Source organism: Pyrus communis, chromosome 9 (genome assembly GCF_041283825.1).
Source record: "Pyrus communis isolate YQ-2024b chromosome 9, ASM4128382v1, whole genome shotgun sequence".
Lineage (NCBI taxonomy): Eukaryota > Viridiplantae > Streptophyta > Magnoliopsida > Rosales > Rosaceae > Pyrus > Pyrus communis.
In genome coordinates this window covers 28,112,082-28,129,874 of record NC_142573.1, presented here as the reverse complement: position 1 = coordinate 28,129,874, position 17,793 = coordinate 28,112,082, and the positions used below count along the sequence as shown (strand labels likewise).

Below are 17,793 nucleotides of genomic sequence, written 5' to 3'. Positions count from 1 at the left end.
GTGTAGCTGAAAGAATAATAAGTTAGTTAAACAGAAAAAAATCATATAGAAATGGTTTGTCGGTGTATTAATTTCCTTGAAGGACAACCCTTTATTTGAGGTTGAAGACCGGCAGATCGAAACATGTAGGCCAAACAGGAATAAACAAAATTCCATACGAGTGAAACCCCAAAGGAAATTTCCATAACATGCTGACACAAAAAATAGTGTGTTCTGCTGTTTTCGACGCTTGCCATCTGGCACTCATGTGTGCGATATCCTAGTTCTTATCACTCGTGGCTTGTGCGATCGACTTTTGAATGATCGACATGGAATATTTCTCATTTCACGTATCATTATGGATGATTAGGGCATAAATAATTGATGTCAAAGTCCAACCCAGTCTCTTGCTGAACTATGCAAAGATTGCTTTTTATTCTATTCTTATGGATCGATTCTATGCATATTTCATATGAAAAATGTTTAGAAAATTCCCAGGCATAAAATTTAGAGAAATCTAACATGTTGTCTTGTCTCTGAGTTTGCTGCTCAAGATGATATTTTCTTTTTCTTTTTTATATTAATTTTTTACGAACACCTATTTTGTCATTAACAATATTGCCAATTAATGTCCTCATGCATGTGTCTCATTAGGTTTTTCGTATGTGATTAGATCCCTTCAGATGAAATACAGGATTAGGAAATGTTAACTAAATGCTTAATTATGTTTAATATGATGATATAGGGGTTCTGAAATTCGAGGAAAAAAAGGATAAAGGTTTTTCTTTTTTTGCTAAGAAAATATAATGGGGTCCCGTAAACTATATCCTCATTTTTTTTAACGTACGTAATAATTAGCCATGATTATGAATGGGAAAATTTAATTAATTGAAATGTGCTCACCACCTTGCTTGCTTAAGAATAATGCGAATTTTCAATTGCTTAACTAGAAAACCATGGCTGAATATCAATCTAACAATAAAAATACGTTATTTGTAAACGGCATGATATATACATTTTTTTTATAGAAGAATGCAAGTATTATTCTTATTTTAACACAATGTTTGGATTGAATGAATTTTCTTTTGTTAAAAAACGATCAAGTAGACAACATCCTCTAAGCAGGATGTAAACCACTCCACTACATGCAATGGTTGGTGGACTTTCGCTCTCATTATAACTGTCAATTAGTGAATGAGATTTGATAGCTTGGGAGTATACTGTATAAACAATCAGCAACAACACCAACAGCAATAATACATAATAAAAATGACAAAAAATGATAGATAAATAAAAGTTGGAAGATCATCCAAAAGAAAAAAACCAAAATTCTCTTCTTAAAATTTGTTTATACGTTTTTTATCTATATTTTTTTGTTTTAATGGTTCATGTCCTTTTAACAAAAATGTAATAATGGAAGAATATACTACATCAGCATTTCAGTGAGTGCACCTAGTTTTGTAACTACTCTAATTGTCAGTGTAGAACTACTAGATATGATATGCAGCAATTGAGGGATTGCACTGTGAGAATGTGAAGGTACAAAAGCCCCGCATAGGTAAAAGGAGAGACCTTGCAGACTCAGAATCCAATGAGTTTGCACAAATAAGATTGTTAAGTCCCAACCACACGATCTCATTAAAAGAGATCGACAACTCCCAGAATCATCGTCATTTTTGGCTAAAATGGGGATCCCACCCCTTAAAGATCCTGTGATTTTAAAATGTGAATATGTGGTAAGCCAAGGATTACTTCTTTTTCTAATCAGACAATCTCAAACTCAAGGGCGAGATAGCCCTATATTTGTAACTATTTCATCTATACATATGAGATTAGTCGGTTTTTTTTCTCCAAATGTAAGAGACCTATAACTTACATCCCCAACTTTATAATTTGTTAAATTTTATATGTTTTAATGTATTTTTGTTTGTTAACAATTTTGAAATTATTTTTTGTATAATCTATCTTGCTTTAATTTTATAAACATTTTGATGTAAAAAAAAAATTCAAATTCCAAGAAAAAAAAAGATTTTTAATGGATTACAGAAAAATGATGGGGTATTTATAGATGTTTGGAGAAGTTTGGTATTAGATCTGATAAGGATTAATCGATAAAATTGTACTGACCGCTAAAATTTAAACTTGAGCTCTTCCCAAAAATATAAAAATAAAAAATAAATAAAAACTTGAGCTCTTGAATCTTTTCTTTTACTATTAAAAAGGATTTGAGCTGTTGGTTTTAAAAGGACAGGATCCTCTCCTAATATAAGGGTGAAGATCCTCATGACCAAGGGTTGGATGAAAATCCAACGGCTACAAACAGGAATTCCTTTTAAAGTTATAATAATTATAACTGTTGGATTTTCATCCAACGGCTCACATCCCTTGGTCATGAGGATCCTCATCCTTAGATTAGGAGAGGATCCTGATCCGTTTTAAAAGTAACCCAAGAAGCGCGGCTCACTGGATCAGAACCTAAGGGGCGAGACAGTCAATGGATGGTAAAAGTCATGAGATATATATATGCCCATTTTTATTCTATCGTGTGCCGTGCCACACTAGATTAGCTCGTATCAATGGAATTGAAGCGCAAGCCCTGCTTTCCCTCTTTTTCACACGACTTTGCTATCACAACGGGCCTTATTTTCCACCCAAATCTTATCCCCCCAGGGCGGGTACAAGACCCATATATCCACCTTTAATCCCAAAAACTTGTTCCACCTTGAAAAAGAAATGGACCTAAATTGTAGGAACTTTTTTTGCCCTTGGGTTAGAGACAGTCTCAACGTTCTCCCCACTCTTTTGGTTTCATTTTTTGAATGCAAACAAAACGTCAAGTCCAATGGCAATTTGATAATTACGCAGCACTCTTATATTTTACGATTACGCTTGGATTGTCAACCAAGTAAAAAGAGAGTATGCCACCCATAATCTAACTACGATGCTACACTTGGCCAAAGCCAAAGCATTACTCGAAGGATTTGAAAAGTATGAGATTCAACAACTTCCTGGGAGTGAGAAGAGTTATGTCGACGCACTTGCAAACATTGGATCTCTTGTTAACTACTCGCTCCGACAAACAATTCCCTTCAAGTATCTCGCCACTTCGAGCATCCATGAACTGAATGTGGAGTTAGTTGCTACTATTGATACACAAGAAAATTGGATGCACGAAATCATCAACTATATCCAAGTTGGCAAGATTCCCAACAATGCCACTTGGCTAGAAAATTGGTCCAAAAGGCTTCAAGATACATCATTGTGTGTGGAAAGCTCTACGGTCGATCTTATTCAGGACCCCACATTTTTTGTGTCACCCTAAAGCAAAGCCTATAAATTCTAAGTCGCATTCCTTCCGAAGTATGCATTAATCATTTTGGAGGATGATTTCTTGCGCAAAAGGCATTGACAGTAGGATGCCTTAGATTGCGCACAAACTTTTGACAAATGTCAAAGATACGCACCAATGAACCATCAACACGAGGAAAAGCTCAACACCCTAATTGAGGCATGACCCTTCATGCAATGGTTATAGACCTTGTTGGGCTGCTCAAAAATGCCAAAAGCAACTAGAAGTATCTAATAGAAGCAACATATTATTTCTCCAAGTGGATCGAAGCTAAGTTCTTATCCTGGATAGTCGGAGCAGTGATCAAGTCCTTCATTTTGAAAAACATCATATGCTAGTTGGCATTCTCACACCATTTTGACGAATAGTGGTTTGTACTTCACAAGCTCCAAAGTTATAGATTGGTACAAGAAACTTGGAATTCGACATCTCACTTCTACTCCATGATATCCCAAGGCAACGGATAAGCAGAAGCATCAAACAAGATTATTCTTCAATGTTTAAGAAGAAACTTAAGCAAAGGAAGGGTAAATGGCCAAAATAATTTCCTGTGGTACTTGGGTAAATTGTACTACGGTCGAAAAGAAACCAGAAAAACTTCATTTTCATGGTTTAGGAACTCAAGCCATTATCGGTCAAGGTCACCACAGTGACCAACTTGTATACCGAAGAGCGAACTGGGTTGGAGAACACTACGATGCTCAAGTCTAAATTAGACTTCACGGATAAGTAAAAAGGGTGCCAATGCTATTAATCAGGTTGGATAGACCTGAAGTCATTGCTAGAAATGTGATTTAGGCATAAAGTTAGTGTGCGTAGTATCGCATTCATCCAAACAACTAACTTTTCCACATTCGTACCAAATCACGTGTTTAATTGAATTCGATCACATGTATACAAGAAACATGATTTAATTAACTCATATTTGAGGACAATATTAATAAGATTTTCCATAACAAAAACAAACACCAAACATGAATCCAAGAACATAGAAAAATGTTCACAAAGTAAATGGTTACTAAGAGGATTCAGCCAACAAGGCCATCCATGTCAAAATTCTGATCTTTCAACGATGTTTGGTGGAGCAAAATTAGTCTCATAGATTGACTACTAGAATGGTACTCCTCAACGACATTAGTAGGGGCACAAACAGGTGCATAACCAATGATCTATTCCATTAAGATGGAAGTACATTCTGCAAGGTTGAGGTTCAGTAATACTCTTCCTTATTCTTGAAGTTTTAGGTCTTAGGTGCCAAGGATCACGCTTTGGGCATGATGCCACACCATGGCAGGCCCTGATTCTACCATATGCTGTAAAAACAAACTCAAAATTGGATTGTGAGAAAGACAGACCCCAAATTAGGTTAGGTAGGCTCCAGTCGAAGTTGGAAGGGTTTGTTCAGTAGGTCTCTGCTGAAGCAGAGTACCATTCGGTGACCTCTACCGAAGCAGAGCATGCCCTTTGGTGCAGCCCTGTCGAAGCAGGACACCATCATGTGGTAAGCTTTGACCAAACTGGGTTGAGCCATTCGGTAAACTCCAGCTGAACTAAGTCTATACTTTTTGGTAAACTCCAGCCAAACCTAGGTCTATACATTTCTCTCACATTTGTGGTAGTAATAGGATAAAATTCAGTAAACTTTCACTTTCTACACTGTTACTTCAGGAGCGAGTTAGAAACAAGGAATGACGAGACAAGTATTCCCCAGTCAAAATTCGTTCAGATTTATAAACTTCAGAATTGTACTCATTCATGGACGTAATCATAGTATGCTTCAGGCAATATCTTTCATGATTAAACAGTTCATAGAAGCAAGCCAAAAGGCCATGGAATCCTCTTCCGGGAGGCACTTTCGTGGGTAATGCTTCGAGCATAAGTCTTCGAATGAAGATCATAGCGAAGGCATATTTAGCTCTTCCATGCCATTGTTGGCTACAATGGTTTCTCAGCTTCTGGATAATTAAGTGGAGATTCACGTCTTGTACCCCACATAAAGTGGTTTATGATAGAAACATCCAAATAAGGGAAATCGAACTTGTGGTGGTTTGACAATCCATTGAATTGGAGGGAACAAGATTGTGATTGGTGTTATGGGAATGAATCATCCATAAGCATCAAAGTTAGAACATTCGAGTTCTAAGACATGGTTTTCATGAAAAATGTGTGTATTTGTTTTATGAAAACTTTGGGTTTCAAAGGCACTAAATTTGAAACTACAGGTTCAATTTAGTTTATGAATGTTTAGTTCATAAAAGAAAGGTTCCTGCAACAAACATATAATGCAATATGTTGATTGAAGTGTAATGGATTTGAGTTTCTTTGGGAACTCAAATGTGAGAGCTTCGGGACTACGAAAGGATGTCAATGGTTGAAAGTAAACAAATAAATTATTGAATCGATAATGTCCAAAACTGATATTCAAGTAAATAATTTTTGATTAATTACTGCAAGTCACTTTTAATTAATTCAATAGATCGGGATCAAACGGGGTCGATCGTGGAAGAAAAAATAATAATAACATTCGGGTTTAAATTATTTAAAATGCCAAAAATTAGCATTGGATTCGAAAAACCATAGCCTAATAGCATTTGGGCTTGGGTGTCGTGAGTAGGGCAAAGCGCTAGAGGCTTTTAGGCCTCGGGTTTGGCTGCTAAGCAGCCCACATGTGGTTGCAGGCCACAGGCTGAGGGATTGGGTAGCCCAACCGCAAGCTGCTGGTGTTTTTGGGCCAAATGATGCAAGGGAGCAAGCCTAATCAAAGATGGCTTGTGGGTCAGCACACGTGAGGCCCAACCGAAGTTGAGGCCGAGTCTTTGGGCCGTAGGACAAGCCCAACCTGCAGGGCTGGTTATGGTACATGCGGGTCGGGGCGATAGCAAGCCCAACAAACCGAAGGCTTATGGGCTCGGGTTGGACCAGGGCTTCAGGGCTATAGGTTATGCAACCTAGGTCAAAGTGGTTGGTTTCCAATAGGGCATTAAGCCCAAAGGGCTATGTGCCTTGTCCAAGTGTCAATACGACACCGTTTCCCCACGCGGCTGGGCTTTAGGCCAACGCGATGGTTCGACATGGTGTCACAATGGTGCAGTGGTGTCGCAAAAAAAAAAAATCCTTGTTTTTTTTTTTTTTTTTCAAATTTTCTAGGTTTTGAAAAACCCAAATTGCTTCTAATTTATTTATATGCTTTGACTCACAAATTCCATATAGCAAAAATTGCATAATGCATGAAATGTGTGTGTGTGTGTGTGTATTGACAAATATATGAAACATATACTATATATATCGGAAAGTAAATATAAATGTAGGGGATTTGTGCATCATGGGGAATGTTTTCATGCTTCATGGTCTTTTCAAATTTCTTCCTTTATTTTAAAGTGAACCTAATTGGTAGAAAACGATAAAAGCCTTTGAATTTGTAGAAGATCCTTCTCGGAAAACCGGAATCGCATCTCCAATGCGTTGTATCACGTTCAACAAAGAAAAATTAAATTGAATCAATAACATGTAGATCAATTCAATAAAATAATAAATTAATCATAAAAAGAATGATTAAAACGTAATACTTCCTTGATTGAAGATCAAACTCTCTTTAGTGTAGCGTTAAGAGCGTGCTAATAATATGTTGTAGGCATAATTTACTAAACAATTATGGAGGCTAGAAAGAGAGAGAGGGTGCGGCATAGAGAGAAGATAGAGATGTATAATTGTGAAGTGTGTTCTATTTCACCCCATTGTGCCTTTTTTATAGTAGTAGGGAATGTTAATTCCTTACCTTTTTAGGATTATAACTCTAATAGGTTATTAACTACTGAAGGGAATATTCAAAGATATTCCTAGATACACTAAAATTTATACAATCAAATTTCTAATCTAATAGAACTGCAACACTACGAAGGACGTAAAGGACAAATGGCTACAAAATATCCACTTTAATTTGTGGTTCAAAATTCAGTGAAGTACAAACAAACCTTACCCACGACCGATGAAACGAATCAAAATAGCGATATCTTAATCTGAAACCAAAAAGACAAATAAGAGTAAGATTTGTTGTGGTGTGTTTCTGATTGCTAGATGCAAACCCTCATTGCCACGGGCTCTTGCTTTCTTTGCAAGTTCCCTAACAACAATGCCAATTGGAAGCATCTTTTACCGAGTGCTCGTAGGCCTTCCTGCAACCTTAGAAATCAAAGCACAACAAGAAACAGCAGCCTCAGAACCACTTGGCCTTCCATCTCGTTCGCACTTTTCGCTTCGGGTTTCTTCCTCGGTCCGTTGATTGATGGACTCCATTCAAGGGTTGATCTTGTGGTTTATGAAAACGGTTCAACCAATATCGGTCCTCTGCACACAAACGTCTGGGTAAACTCCATAGTTTCTCGTTAAAGTTTTGTTTTTCTCTTTCAAAAATTAGATATAATGGTTTACAAAAAAGCATTAGAGATAATGCAGATTTATACAGTTCTTGATTCAATTGAATGTAATGTTGTTAGGTTCCCGTCTTGCTCGGTCTGTTCTACTGCACTGTTGGGATGTTTCAACTAGTCTTGGATGAAAGGACCTCTTCAAAGGTTCAGCAAGTGAACCAAGAGAAAGCGTTTGCTTCTTTGTTGTAAGTATACGATTACTTTGTGCACGTGTCAAATTGTGATTTGCAGGTAAGGAGTATTCTTGCAAATATGTAGTTGTTGCCTATAACAAAGGGCATTGCCGTTCAACGCAGATCACTTGTGCTGTTTATAGAGTTGAGCGCTGAACTGTACAAAGCAGGAATCGCAGACAACACTGAAGCCTACATATTATTTGCAGGAGCTGAGTTTCTATGGTTTTTCCTTGACAGAACATGGTTCGGCTTCCTCCTCGCAAGTGTCATCGGCCTTGGCTGCCCGGTGGCCGAGATTCCGTTAATGCAGTAAGGCTTCCTTCTTTCTTCTCTCCATCTCTAGGTATTATTCAGAAAACTGAAATGTTTGACGCTCCCATTCAGGTTCTTCCACCTCTGGTATTATCCACAAGCAAATGTTGAGATCTTCGGCCAGGTGGGTATTTGAAAACCAATCAATATTTATTAACCCTATATTTTTTTCCCCCTGATATATTTCAGCCGTTGTTTGCAGGGACTAGTGAGTTGGACACTCACTTGCTATTTTGTTTACACGCTGTTTTTGATCAATTTCTCACGTTGGCTGAAATCAGTGATCGTTGATGCTGCCGATACGGAGGACAAGTCCTCTTAATCGTACTCACTGTCACCAGTCTCAGCCCAGTTTGATAACTAACTCGGAAAAATGTCGGAGAATGTATTTGAAATAACTAGATTTACATTTCGCATAGGGTTGAAAATACGACGTGCAAATAATCATTTGAAATCCATTTGTTTTCGTCCGTTCGATCTCATCTGGATCTTTGACATACATAGATTGTCTTGGTGTATTTAGTGAATGTTTTCTTTCATTTTTCTACTTTGTTCTTCAATTTTCTACTGAACAGCAAAAGTTAATAGAATTTCTCCTCGGAAGTGTTTACGGCTTACAAGAACAAAGTTGGAATTCATCAAGCATCAATGGTTAATTACACCAACTTCATTGTACAAGCAACGATAACAAATCACTTGTTCAACTACATACACAAATTGGAAGTTGATGGAGAAAGCAGCTAACCGTTTGGAATTAGAGTCGTCGTATGCAATATACATCGTAAGGCATGTATACGGAAGCACAAAGCTATCCAGTGAACACAACATTGCCGATATCTGGGAACTTCTCCTTAATTGCTGCTTTGATTCCTGATCCGATGGACTCGGGCCCCACATAATTAACATGGCAATCCCCACCTTCAACCGATAACACTTCCACACTCCCGCCAAAGTTCTTTATGGCTGGTCTCAATATGTCCAGATGACGATTCACTGCCTGCATTTGCAACTTTAACACAGCATCAAACACTATAGGCCTTCTTGGCAGTTCTAAACCTCTTTCAGATAATCAAAAACGCTTTTGACACCATTTGGCCGAAAACATTAAAAGTGGATCTGGATTTATAAAAACGCTTACTAGTATTAGCTTTTTTTCTTTCACGGAAATTACTCAAATAAAGTATAATTTCTTACTCAAATAAAGTATAATCTCTTAACATTTTCTCTTATTCGAGATGGCAAAGTTAAAATAGAAACATCTAACTGATGATTTTTATCCTGGACCTGCACATCTAGTAGCAAGTGTCCAATTGGCCCCTTATGTTATTTTCGGCAATAAAAGCAGAGGCATAATAGGTTAGTATGGCCTTAATGCAGGCAAGTGAACACTTTTGTTTAGTGATTTTGAACCTTCATGCATAATCTGGAATTTCGAAGGGGAAGCCTTTCTAACATTCACCATGTCACTGGTGCAGTTTTTCGGACATCTTCCCGAACATGAGTTGTGTTTTGAGGGATCATGATAAGTGGGGGGGTTAGCCAATAGGTAGTATGTCTTGATAAGGTGGGATTGCAGGACTAGAGTTTTTTATTTATGATGAGGTGGGATTATACCGACCTGACGACGATTTTCAGTGAGTGAGTAATGGACAAGGCCATAACAACCCCAATCATCGAGAACACCAATACCACAACTTGTAAATTGCTTCCCTTCATCTCCATAGCTAGCTCTAATCTCAGACTCACAGTCCCTCGCTCTCAATGCCTTTAAAGTCCGCCACTTCACTAAACAATTCTAGAAAAGCACTTGCATTTTGACTAAAAGTTTCAACGTGGTCTCTATTATAAGTCCTTCCTAAGGAAGCACTTTCAATTTTCAAACATACGGCCTAACAAATTAAGAGTACGCAATCCATTTAATCTGAGTACGAAACACTGACCTCAACGGTGATCTCTTTATTTTCTTCATCAAAGACTTGTTGAATGTCCTTGAGCGCATCTCCAAACTTCTCCTTGAGCACTCTTTCGATTCCCATCTTCATGGTGGTCGTTGAGCTCGGACAGCTACCACATGCCCCTGTTCATTCTTTAATTTTATCAGTTCATGCAAATTTAATGTATTTTCAATTACCTATGTTTTTCCCAATTGTTATATTTTCCCAAAACAAATCATAGGAAAAAACAGGCTTGAATCAAACCCACCTTGCAGCTTGAGTGAAACAACGCCGTCTTCGACGGAGACAACATCGACGTTACCGCCATCGGCGATGAGATAGGGGCGGACGTCCTCTAGAACCAAGTCGACGTTGGGAACCGTGAGTTGGTACTGCTTGGCGGAGTAGAATCCCGGAGAAGAAGACTTGGCGGCAGCGCTTGGGTTTGAAGCTCTAATAGCGGTTTTGAGAAAGATCGGCCTTTGAGAGGTGAGACGGTGCAGTTTCAGACATGTAAATTGTGGGTATCGGTGGGATTTACCTGGGATTTTGGAAGAAGGCGTTGGGGTTTTGGGAAACCCGGTGGCCGCAAGAGACGCCATGATTGAACAGAGCAAGGCCGTGCATGTCTGTTTCTACGTTTCTGGTAGATCGGGATGGGTTCAATTTATGATTTCGACAAGTTTTTGGGAAGTTTGAGTGAGTTTTACAAAAATATGGTCTGTTTTAATTAAGTAAAAGTATCTAGTTAATTGATTAGTAACGACACAAACAGAGGTGATTGCTAGCGATAGTTTTAGCAGTCCTCTGGTTGTCGCCATTGCTTAGCGAGCCATTTAGTTGAGGTGAGCCTCTCGTAATCATATTTAACTTAGTTTTTACAGATAACAAACACAGAATTACATTAACATTTAATTTAGTTCTAGTAAAACCTAATGATGATAAACAAATGCACCCTTAATTAATAACCCTCCCCCCCCCCCCGGGCAAAGAGGGAGGGGAGGGGCATTTAGTTGAGACGAGTCTCTCGTAACCCTATTTAGTCTCTGCAGATAACAAACACAACGTTGACATGTAGTTCAGTCTAGTAAAACCTAGTGATGACAAAAAAATGCACCACATTAATACATTACGATTTAATTAGGTTAAAGGCAACTGCTACTTGAATACTTCCCTGTTAAAAAGCGGGCATTGATTTTGATTTCCCCGTTATTCAACAAAGAATGCATATTACGCATAAGTGCATATGAAACTGCTCACTTTACATACATGCTACAAACATACTGCAATTGAAACTCGGAGTCATACCTGCAATGAGAAAAACTTAGGAGACTCCACTCATCTGCGACTTTTAACCATAATCGCGTATGAAACTTCCGGAGCTATGAAACTCGAGTCAGATTGATAAATGCGAAAACCTTGGGAGATTCTGCTACATCAGTAACTAAACAACTCAAACCCAACCAATACCAATTAGAAAGTATTTACACGAGATAAAATTTAACTTCGAATTACTTTCCTGTCAAAATTCCAAGTTACAAGACTCATTTCTCATGTTCAAACAAAATTCACAGCTACGTTACAAAGGAGAATAGCATCTCATGAGATAGCTTCCTGCCATGTCGATATCCCCCCGATTCACAAACATATTTCATCACCTATAATACGATGCCATAATGTAGAGCATGAACGCGGTTGATGAAGTGATTATCAATTCCTACACGAACAGAGATATTATTTTCACAATGGCAACGACTAAGTATTACACAATCTGTCAGGCAGAACATGGACCACTGAGTTAATTACTTTACTCGCCAACATTTCACATCGTTTGTCTACAGAAGTGCTTAATTGCTGAAATAATGCTCAAAACTATATAGACGTAACAAACTAGCTTTTACATATAAATACTCAAATACTAATCAATAGACTATAAAAAAGAGATCTTTAGGAAGGTCGTTGATCAATATAAAAAGTATGGATAATCCCGTGCTTCATCGTAATTTCCCCAAAAAAAGGGCCACCCTTGCCCATTGAGTGCTCTACCTCAGGCCATCGACATCATATTTACCCTGTGACCTTGTCAACTCTAGTTCCGTGTGCTTGTGAAACGTGTTTTAACAAAATAAGTATAACTTTACCCCAATTTAATTTAAAATCTCACTCCGAAAGGATGTTTAAAGCTTCGAAAAATCTGATAACTTACTAGAAGTCAACAATTTGACTTCGGATTTTGGGGGAATTGATGAAAAAAAACACATACGAATTTCTCTCTGAGTCCTGACCAAAATTGCAATGGCTAGAATTACATTCTTTTAGTGTAGAACAAAGTTTCAAATAAAAGCAAAGATATTACCAGCCAATACCTGGTTATTGTAAAGAGCAGCAGGAATGTAGCTACCCATATACTCGATCAAATTCAGTACACAAGTGTATCCCTGCAAGAAGTGAACCGAGACTTTCGTGGAATGAACATAAAGGAGTGGAACTAAATTATAAGATAACCAGATATAGAAATCAGAATTAAAATAGACAATCAGAACAGAACTGAAATCCCCCCACTTATACCCCCTCCCTGTCAAACACTAGTGCACCAAGAATTCAAGCAACATAATATACCACAGAAGCAATCGCAATACAGCCAAACACTAGTGCAAGTGAACGGAGCAGTCGTTTTCCCATTCGCAGTCCCCTCCCTGCATCCTCACCATCTTCCTGCATCAATAGAATAATTAGGTCGAAAAAGCAGCTTATCATAAGTTTCTACATACAGTTTCAAAAAGTAAAAATGAGGACATGCAATCTATTGAGCAACATGACTCACTGTATATGTTGGAGATACAGGCGGTTCAAAGGATTTCAACTTCTCAAAAATCCGATAAACAAAAGCAAAAGTTAAAAATTGCAAGGGTTTATATTCAGCATTCCGCTTGATAAGAAGCCAAGCTACCTGCAAATAGATGGGGAAAAGGTAAGGGTAAGAAAAACTCACATAGAATAAAGCAAAATAACGAAAAGAACCCATGAGGGTTAAGTTATGAAATATATAAGTTGGGCTAGCTAATTGCCAAGCATCCTTCAAGAGTTGTTCCATAGTCAACATCATGCACCAAAGAATATTTTCCAAAACGATAAAGAATATAGAATCATATATAATCGATCATTCCCTAGAACTTACAAATACAGCAGATATTGCCAGGTTGATGCGCATATCTTGTACTGTAGACTTGGTGAACCTGTAAGCAAATAGAAGTCAAAAGATTAGAGCATAAAGTGCCACCACCTAGACTACACATATCCTCTGAAAATACCCAACATATCAAACGTGGAGGAAAGAAACGAGAGCTGGTTTCAGGTTTTAATTGATAAACCGCATGCACTATCACGTTTCCAAATAATTCCAAATCAGAATGAAAAAAAAAAAAATATTTATGAATATTTGTATCATTTTCCATATTGAGGGCTCATAAGAAGTTCATGTTTTTAAGCATGCAATTTATTAAATGAAGCAAAGAGTAAAATCTGCAATGCTAAAGTACCAGCCTCTAGCGAAGTAGGCATGGGTAAGCAATAATTTTTCCACAACTATTAAGGTAATCCAACCTACTCATATTCTTCATATAAAAATATCACATGCTTTAAAAAGTATCAAAATCAGCAGCCACTAATATACATCTTCTCAGCAGCACTATTTTCCTATGCTACTTATCAGTAGTAGTCACATGATGCGTAGACAAACCTAGGCCCCCATGGTACAATTGGTTGCTTATCAGCATATTTGATGTCCTTTGAAACCTGCAAGTCAAAAAAAGAAAAAAAAAAAAGAAAAAAAAGAGGAATAGTACAATGAGGTAAAAAGAAAGGATGATAATCAGCTTTTTTGACAGGTTACGGCAGATAACTAATCAATCTGAAATTCCAATTATCACAAAGACAAAATCTAGAAGTATGTAAAAACAACTTTAAGGGCCATTTACACAAAGCACCCAAATTGGAACATATTCAAATGTGCTAATTTACACAACAGGTGATACCTGAAAGAAGCAAAAAATATGAGTTCTTATAGCAGTTTTCAATGAAAAATTCGTAGACTAGATTCTTGACTGTTGTACTATGACATGACAAATATTCATTCCTAACTTTGATCTTACGAGTAACAACTAACAATGATGATATCAATCAATTCTATCTAAACCCAAATCAGATTAAGAGGTATACAGTACATGCTTCCGCAAATTATAAAGATGCCCATGTTTCTTTCCATTCCACTACTTTAATTATCTCTAAAACAATATTTGTGCTTGGTATTTGGCATCTCTTCAAGATTCAGGTTCCTCGTTATTCCTATATGCAGCTCCCTTAAAAAGTGTTATCCCTGGAAGCATAACACATCCAGAGTAAATCCTCCATAGATTCTCCAAGTTGTTAGACAAGTTGTTACAAGTTGGTAGTTATTCCTCCATAGTACTGTATAAAGCTTATACACCACAACGCTATAGAATACGACAACAATTAGAATAATTCATGCATAAAAAAAACCACATGACATCATTTTTCAACTTCCACTTTCTTTCTCTTTTGACGAATAAAGTCCACCCAGCAGACTCTTATAAGAACAATATATAAAAGTATCACTTGCATGTACCTTGAAGGAACCAAAGGTTACACCTTTCTTCCTATTAGTTAGCTGTGCCATCATGACTTTGTCATATGCTTTCTCCAGCTACATAAATGATTACGTAGTTATAAGAATATTGTTCACAAGCTCGTTTCAACCAAATATTTAAAAGAGCACAAAGAGAGTTTTGAAGCGTACTCTAGCAGCAGTTGCTTCATCACCGCTCCTCACGGCCTCCTTGTGTTTTTTTGTATACGCTGCCTTGATCATGTCAAATCCCTCAATTGGGCTCACACCGAGAACCTGTGAGATAAACGAGAATTAGTAAATTACAAATAAACAGAGAAGTAGAAACAAGTACCCAACTATTCAGTCAGCCACTTGCTGCAACATTAATTTCAAAGGTCCATAATTTACAAGCTGAAATTACCTCATATGGATTCAAATCACCGTCCGGATTAGAACTTCCCGCCGCAGACGCAGCCGCACAAATTACCCTTGTATTCTGTGGAATTGTTCTAGAAACATGATAAGTTTAACACCCTGTTGCTATATCTATACATTTTCAAGCATAAATAATTATAACAATATTTGCAAAACAAAACAAAAAAATACAAAGACCCAGCATTCGTATCACGAACACGAAACTTTCCACAGAACAAAACCCTATTCTCAATTTTCTCGCCAACCAAACAGAGTGAGTGAATTACCTGACGAAAGAGGGTAGCAGCCTCAACTCCGGGACATTAGGGCGGAAATTCCTTTGGGAAAATTGCAATTTGGGGTAGAGAAAAGCATGGGAAATCGCCAGAGCCATTTGCCCTGTGGAAACTGAGTTTTGGTTTGAATTTTCAGGTTCGGGGTTTTTCGAGCAGAACAAGCAGAGGGGGAAGCAAAGGGATTAGTACAATACAGGCCAGCTGATAACTACGCAAATACATAAGGAATACACGTAGTAATACTTGGGCCTAAAGAAACTAGTACATCCACTAATATAATAAGTGGGCTTTCCACTTATTTGCTAGATTGTAATCACGGCCATCAGAAATTCTCTACGCGGATACCCGCTGTTGTTGTGCGAATGGGTTGTGAATGACTCGTATTAATAATATATTAACCACGTATTTTTACTATCTTAATATATATTGATAATATAAGAATATTACATTAATATAGTGGAATATGTTGTCGATGTGCACGCATGCCCAAACCATGTGTTCTAATTGGCTTTTTTTTTTTTCTGTATATAGACTTCATTTTTAGCTTTTATTACAAGGGGTTTTAACGAAAAATTCACAGTACTGTTCATTTTAACGAAAAATCATATTTTTACACTAAAATGTCAAACCTGGTACTATTCATTTTACCCCTTATTTTGTCCTTATTGTTAAAACTTAAAGTTTTCAAGCCCTTTTCATTAGTTTTCCTTTTATTATATTGACTTAGCCCTAGTTTGGTAATGAGGTGATTTTGAAAAAAGTGGCTATCAAAAAAAAGTTGGGAGCTTTTTTATGTTTGGTAAATATTCAGCTTCAGCTTTTTTTCACAATTTTTGGTGAAAAAAAAGCCAAAAACACAAAGCTGCAAAACCCAACTTTGAAAAACAAGTTTTTTTTCACATCTGTTTTACATAAAAGTTTATCAAACATTATAATACTGCTTTTTTTTTTTCAAAAGCACTTTTACAAAAAAGTTTACCAAATACTCTGCTACTTTATTTCACAGCTGCTTATTTTCACAGCACAGCAGAAACAATTTTTTTTCAAAGCACAACAATATCAAACCAACCCTTAATGTTATGCCACATATTTATTTTTTAGACCACATACGCATTTTTGACAGCTTTTAAACATAATTAATACAAAAAAGATAATGTTGAGTGAATTTTGGGTTTCAAAAAATAAAGTTGTGATTTTAGAGTTTTAGAGAATAATCGCCACAGTTCCAGTCCTCAGTCGAAAATAAACACACAATAGGCATGTGAATTCCCAGAACCAAGTAGTAACAACAAAGGTCATGTGGTGTAAACACCTATTCAAAGAGATCTAGACCTTGGTAGGGTGAAAACATATAGTTGTCTTCGATTGGAGGGAAGCACAAATAAAGCAGCAAACTAGTGTTGAGATAAGATCCACCAAATGTAGAGTGGATGGCTGTGACGGGTGTGAGTGGTTGGTGTTAAGGACTGTAGTAATAAAGATTCAGTTTGTAATAAACCCTAGAAATAGGTAATGTGTGCTGTGCATGGCTGTAATAATTAGTTGAGAGTATTATGACAGGTAGCAAGTTAGTTAGAAGAATATAGTTATGTGTGAGTAATAAAAGGATGTATATAAGTAACACAATTGTAATCTATTTCTGTAAGAAATGAAAATCAGTTTCACAACATGGTATCCAGAGCCTTCTGTCTAACGACTTCATCCTGATTCCCGCTCCCTCTCCTTTTTTTTCGCTGAGATTTCTTCCTCCCTAAGCTTTCCTCTTTCTCTTTGAGCTTCTTCGCTAAGCTTTCTTCATCTTTCTTCCATTGCGACCTCGGCTTCTCCCTCTTCTGAAACGGCAACACCGGTCAATCCTCCAATTTCTGATCCTAGCTCAGGAACAAGCTCTACGCCTTCAATTACAATTCAGAATATCGGATCTATGGTGCCGATCAAGCTAACCACCACCAACTATCTCACTTGGAGTGCGCTCTTTGCTCCGATCTTCCGTCGCTACAACCTCACCGGAATTCTTGATGGATCTGTGCCTCCTCCATCACAGTTCCTCTCCGATGCTGCTGGACATTCGGTTCTCAATCCGGCATATGTTTCTTGGTTTGAAAACGATCAGAACATCCTCATCTGGATCAATTCCACCCTATCTGAATCGATCATTCCCTACACTGTTGGAGTTACGAACTCCAGAGAACTTTGGGCTAAGTTGGAGTCAAGACTCGCTGCAGCTTCTCAATCGCACATCCATGAGCTTCGATCACGTCTTCGTTGCCTCTCGAAAG

The 17,793-nt window shown here is 37.5% G+C and overlaps 3 protein-coding genes across 6 annotated transcripts; 1 reads left to right on the top strand and 2 right to left on the bottom strand.

The window, feature by feature from the left end:
- The first annotated feature begins 7,267 nt into the window (after window positions 1-7,267).
- LOC137739741 (insulin-induced protein) lies at window positions 7,268-8,790 on the top strand. Of its 3 annotated transcripts, none has more exons than XM_068479427.2 (5): window positions 7,268-7,690; window positions 7,822-7,940; window positions 8,052-8,240; window positions 8,316-8,367; window positions 8,446-8,790. In XM_068479427.2, the coding sequence occupies exons 1-5, from the start codon at window positions 7,403-7,405 to the stop codon at window positions 8,563-8,565; spliced, it is 768 nt and encodes a 255-aa protein (XP_068335528.2). In that variant the 5' UTR covers window positions 7,268-7,402; the 3' UTR covers window positions 8,566-8,790. The 3 variants fall into 3 exon arrangements, with proteins under 3 accessions (XP_068335528.2, XP_068335529.2, XP_088556360.1); XM_068479428.2 differs by having other exon boundaries at window positions 7,299-7,690; window positions 8,169-8,240; XM_088700234.1 differs by having other exon boundaries at window positions 7,303-7,690; window positions 8,525-8,658.
- A 13-nt stretch (window positions 8,791-8,803) lies between these two features.
- LOC137739742 (nifU-like protein 1, chloroplastic) lies at window positions 8,804-11,620 on the bottom strand. 2 transcript variants are annotated; one of them, XM_068479431.2, is made up of 3 exons: window positions 10,446-11,620; window positions 10,184-10,320; window positions 8,804-9,240 (listed from the first exon to the last, which is right to left on the bottom strand). In XM_068479431.2, the coding sequence occupies exons 1-3, from the start codon at window positions 10,777-10,779 to the stop codon at window positions 9,052-9,054; spliced, it is 660 nt and encodes a 219-aa protein (XP_068335532.2). In that variant the 5' UTR covers window positions 10,780-11,620; the 3' UTR covers window positions 8,804-9,051. The 2 variants fall into 2 exon arrangements, with proteins under 2 accessions (XP_068335532.2, XP_068335531.2); XM_068479430.2 differs by having other exon boundaries at window positions 8,804-9,252; window positions 10,446-11,453.
- Window positions 11,621-11,660: 40 nt separating this feature from the next.
- Window positions 11,661-15,719, bottom strand: LOC137739740 (protein CHLOROPLAST J-LIKE DOMAIN 1, chloroplastic). Its single transcript, XM_068479426.2, has 10 exons — window positions 15,506-15,719; window positions 15,226-15,313; window positions 14,994-15,098; window positions 14,823-14,900; window positions 13,917-13,972; window positions 13,356-13,413; window positions 13,002-13,127; window positions 12,797-12,892; window positions 12,544-12,615; window positions 11,661-11,894 (listed from the first exon to the last, which is right to left on the bottom strand). The coding sequence occupies exons 1-10, from the start codon at window positions 15,610-15,612 to the stop codon at window positions 11,832-11,834; spliced, it is 849 nt and encodes a 282-aa protein (XP_068335527.2). The 5' UTR covers window positions 15,613-15,719; the 3' UTR covers window positions 11,661-11,831.
- Between the last annotated feature and the right edge of the window lie 2,074 nt (window positions 15,720-17,793).

What these genes read in the sequence shown, in the direction of transcription:
- LOC137739741 (XM_068479427.2), top strand. Translation starts at nt 7,403, where the DNA reads ATGCAAACCCTCATTGCCACGGGCTCTTGCTTTCTTTGCAAGTTCCCT. An exon ending in CTCTGCACACAAACGTCTGG is followed by an intron (nt 7,691 to 7,821) that starts GTAAACTCCATA and finishes TAATGTTGTTAG; the next exon opens with GTTCCCGTCTTGCTCGGTCT. An exon ending in ATGTTGAGATCTTCGGCCAG is followed by an intron (nt 8,368 to 8,445) that starts GTGGGTATTTGA and finishes CGTTGTTTGCAG; the next exon opens with GGACTAGTGAGTTGGACACT.
- LOC137739742 (XM_068479430.2), bottom strand. Translation starts at nt 10,779, where the DNA reads ATGGCGTCTCTTGCGGCCACCGGGTTTCCCAAAACCCCAACGCCTTCT. An exon ending in TGTTTCACTCAAGCTGCAAG is followed by an intron (nt 10,321 to 10,445) that starts GTGGGTTTGATT and finishes AAGAATGAACAG; the next exon opens with GGGCATGTGGTAGCTGTCCG. An exon ending in ATAAAGAGATCACCGTTGAG is followed by an intron (nt 9,253 to 10,183) that starts GTCAGTGTTTCG and finishes GCTGTGTTAAAG; the next exon opens with TTGCAAATGCAGGCAGTGAA.
- LOC137739740 (XM_068479426.2), bottom strand. Translation starts at nt 15,612, where the DNA reads ATGGCTCTGGCGATTTCCCATGCTTTTCTCTACCCCAAATTGCAATTT. An exon ending in CTGCTACCCTCTTTCGTCAG is followed by an intron (nt 15,314 to 15,505) that starts GTAATTCACTCA and finishes TCATGTTTCTAG; the next exon opens with AACAATTCCACAGAATACAA. An exon ending in ATTGTACCATGGGGGCCTAG is followed by an intron (nt 13,414 to 13,916) that starts GTTTGTCTACGC and finishes ATTTGCTTACAG; the next exon opens with GTTCACCAAGTCTACAGTAC.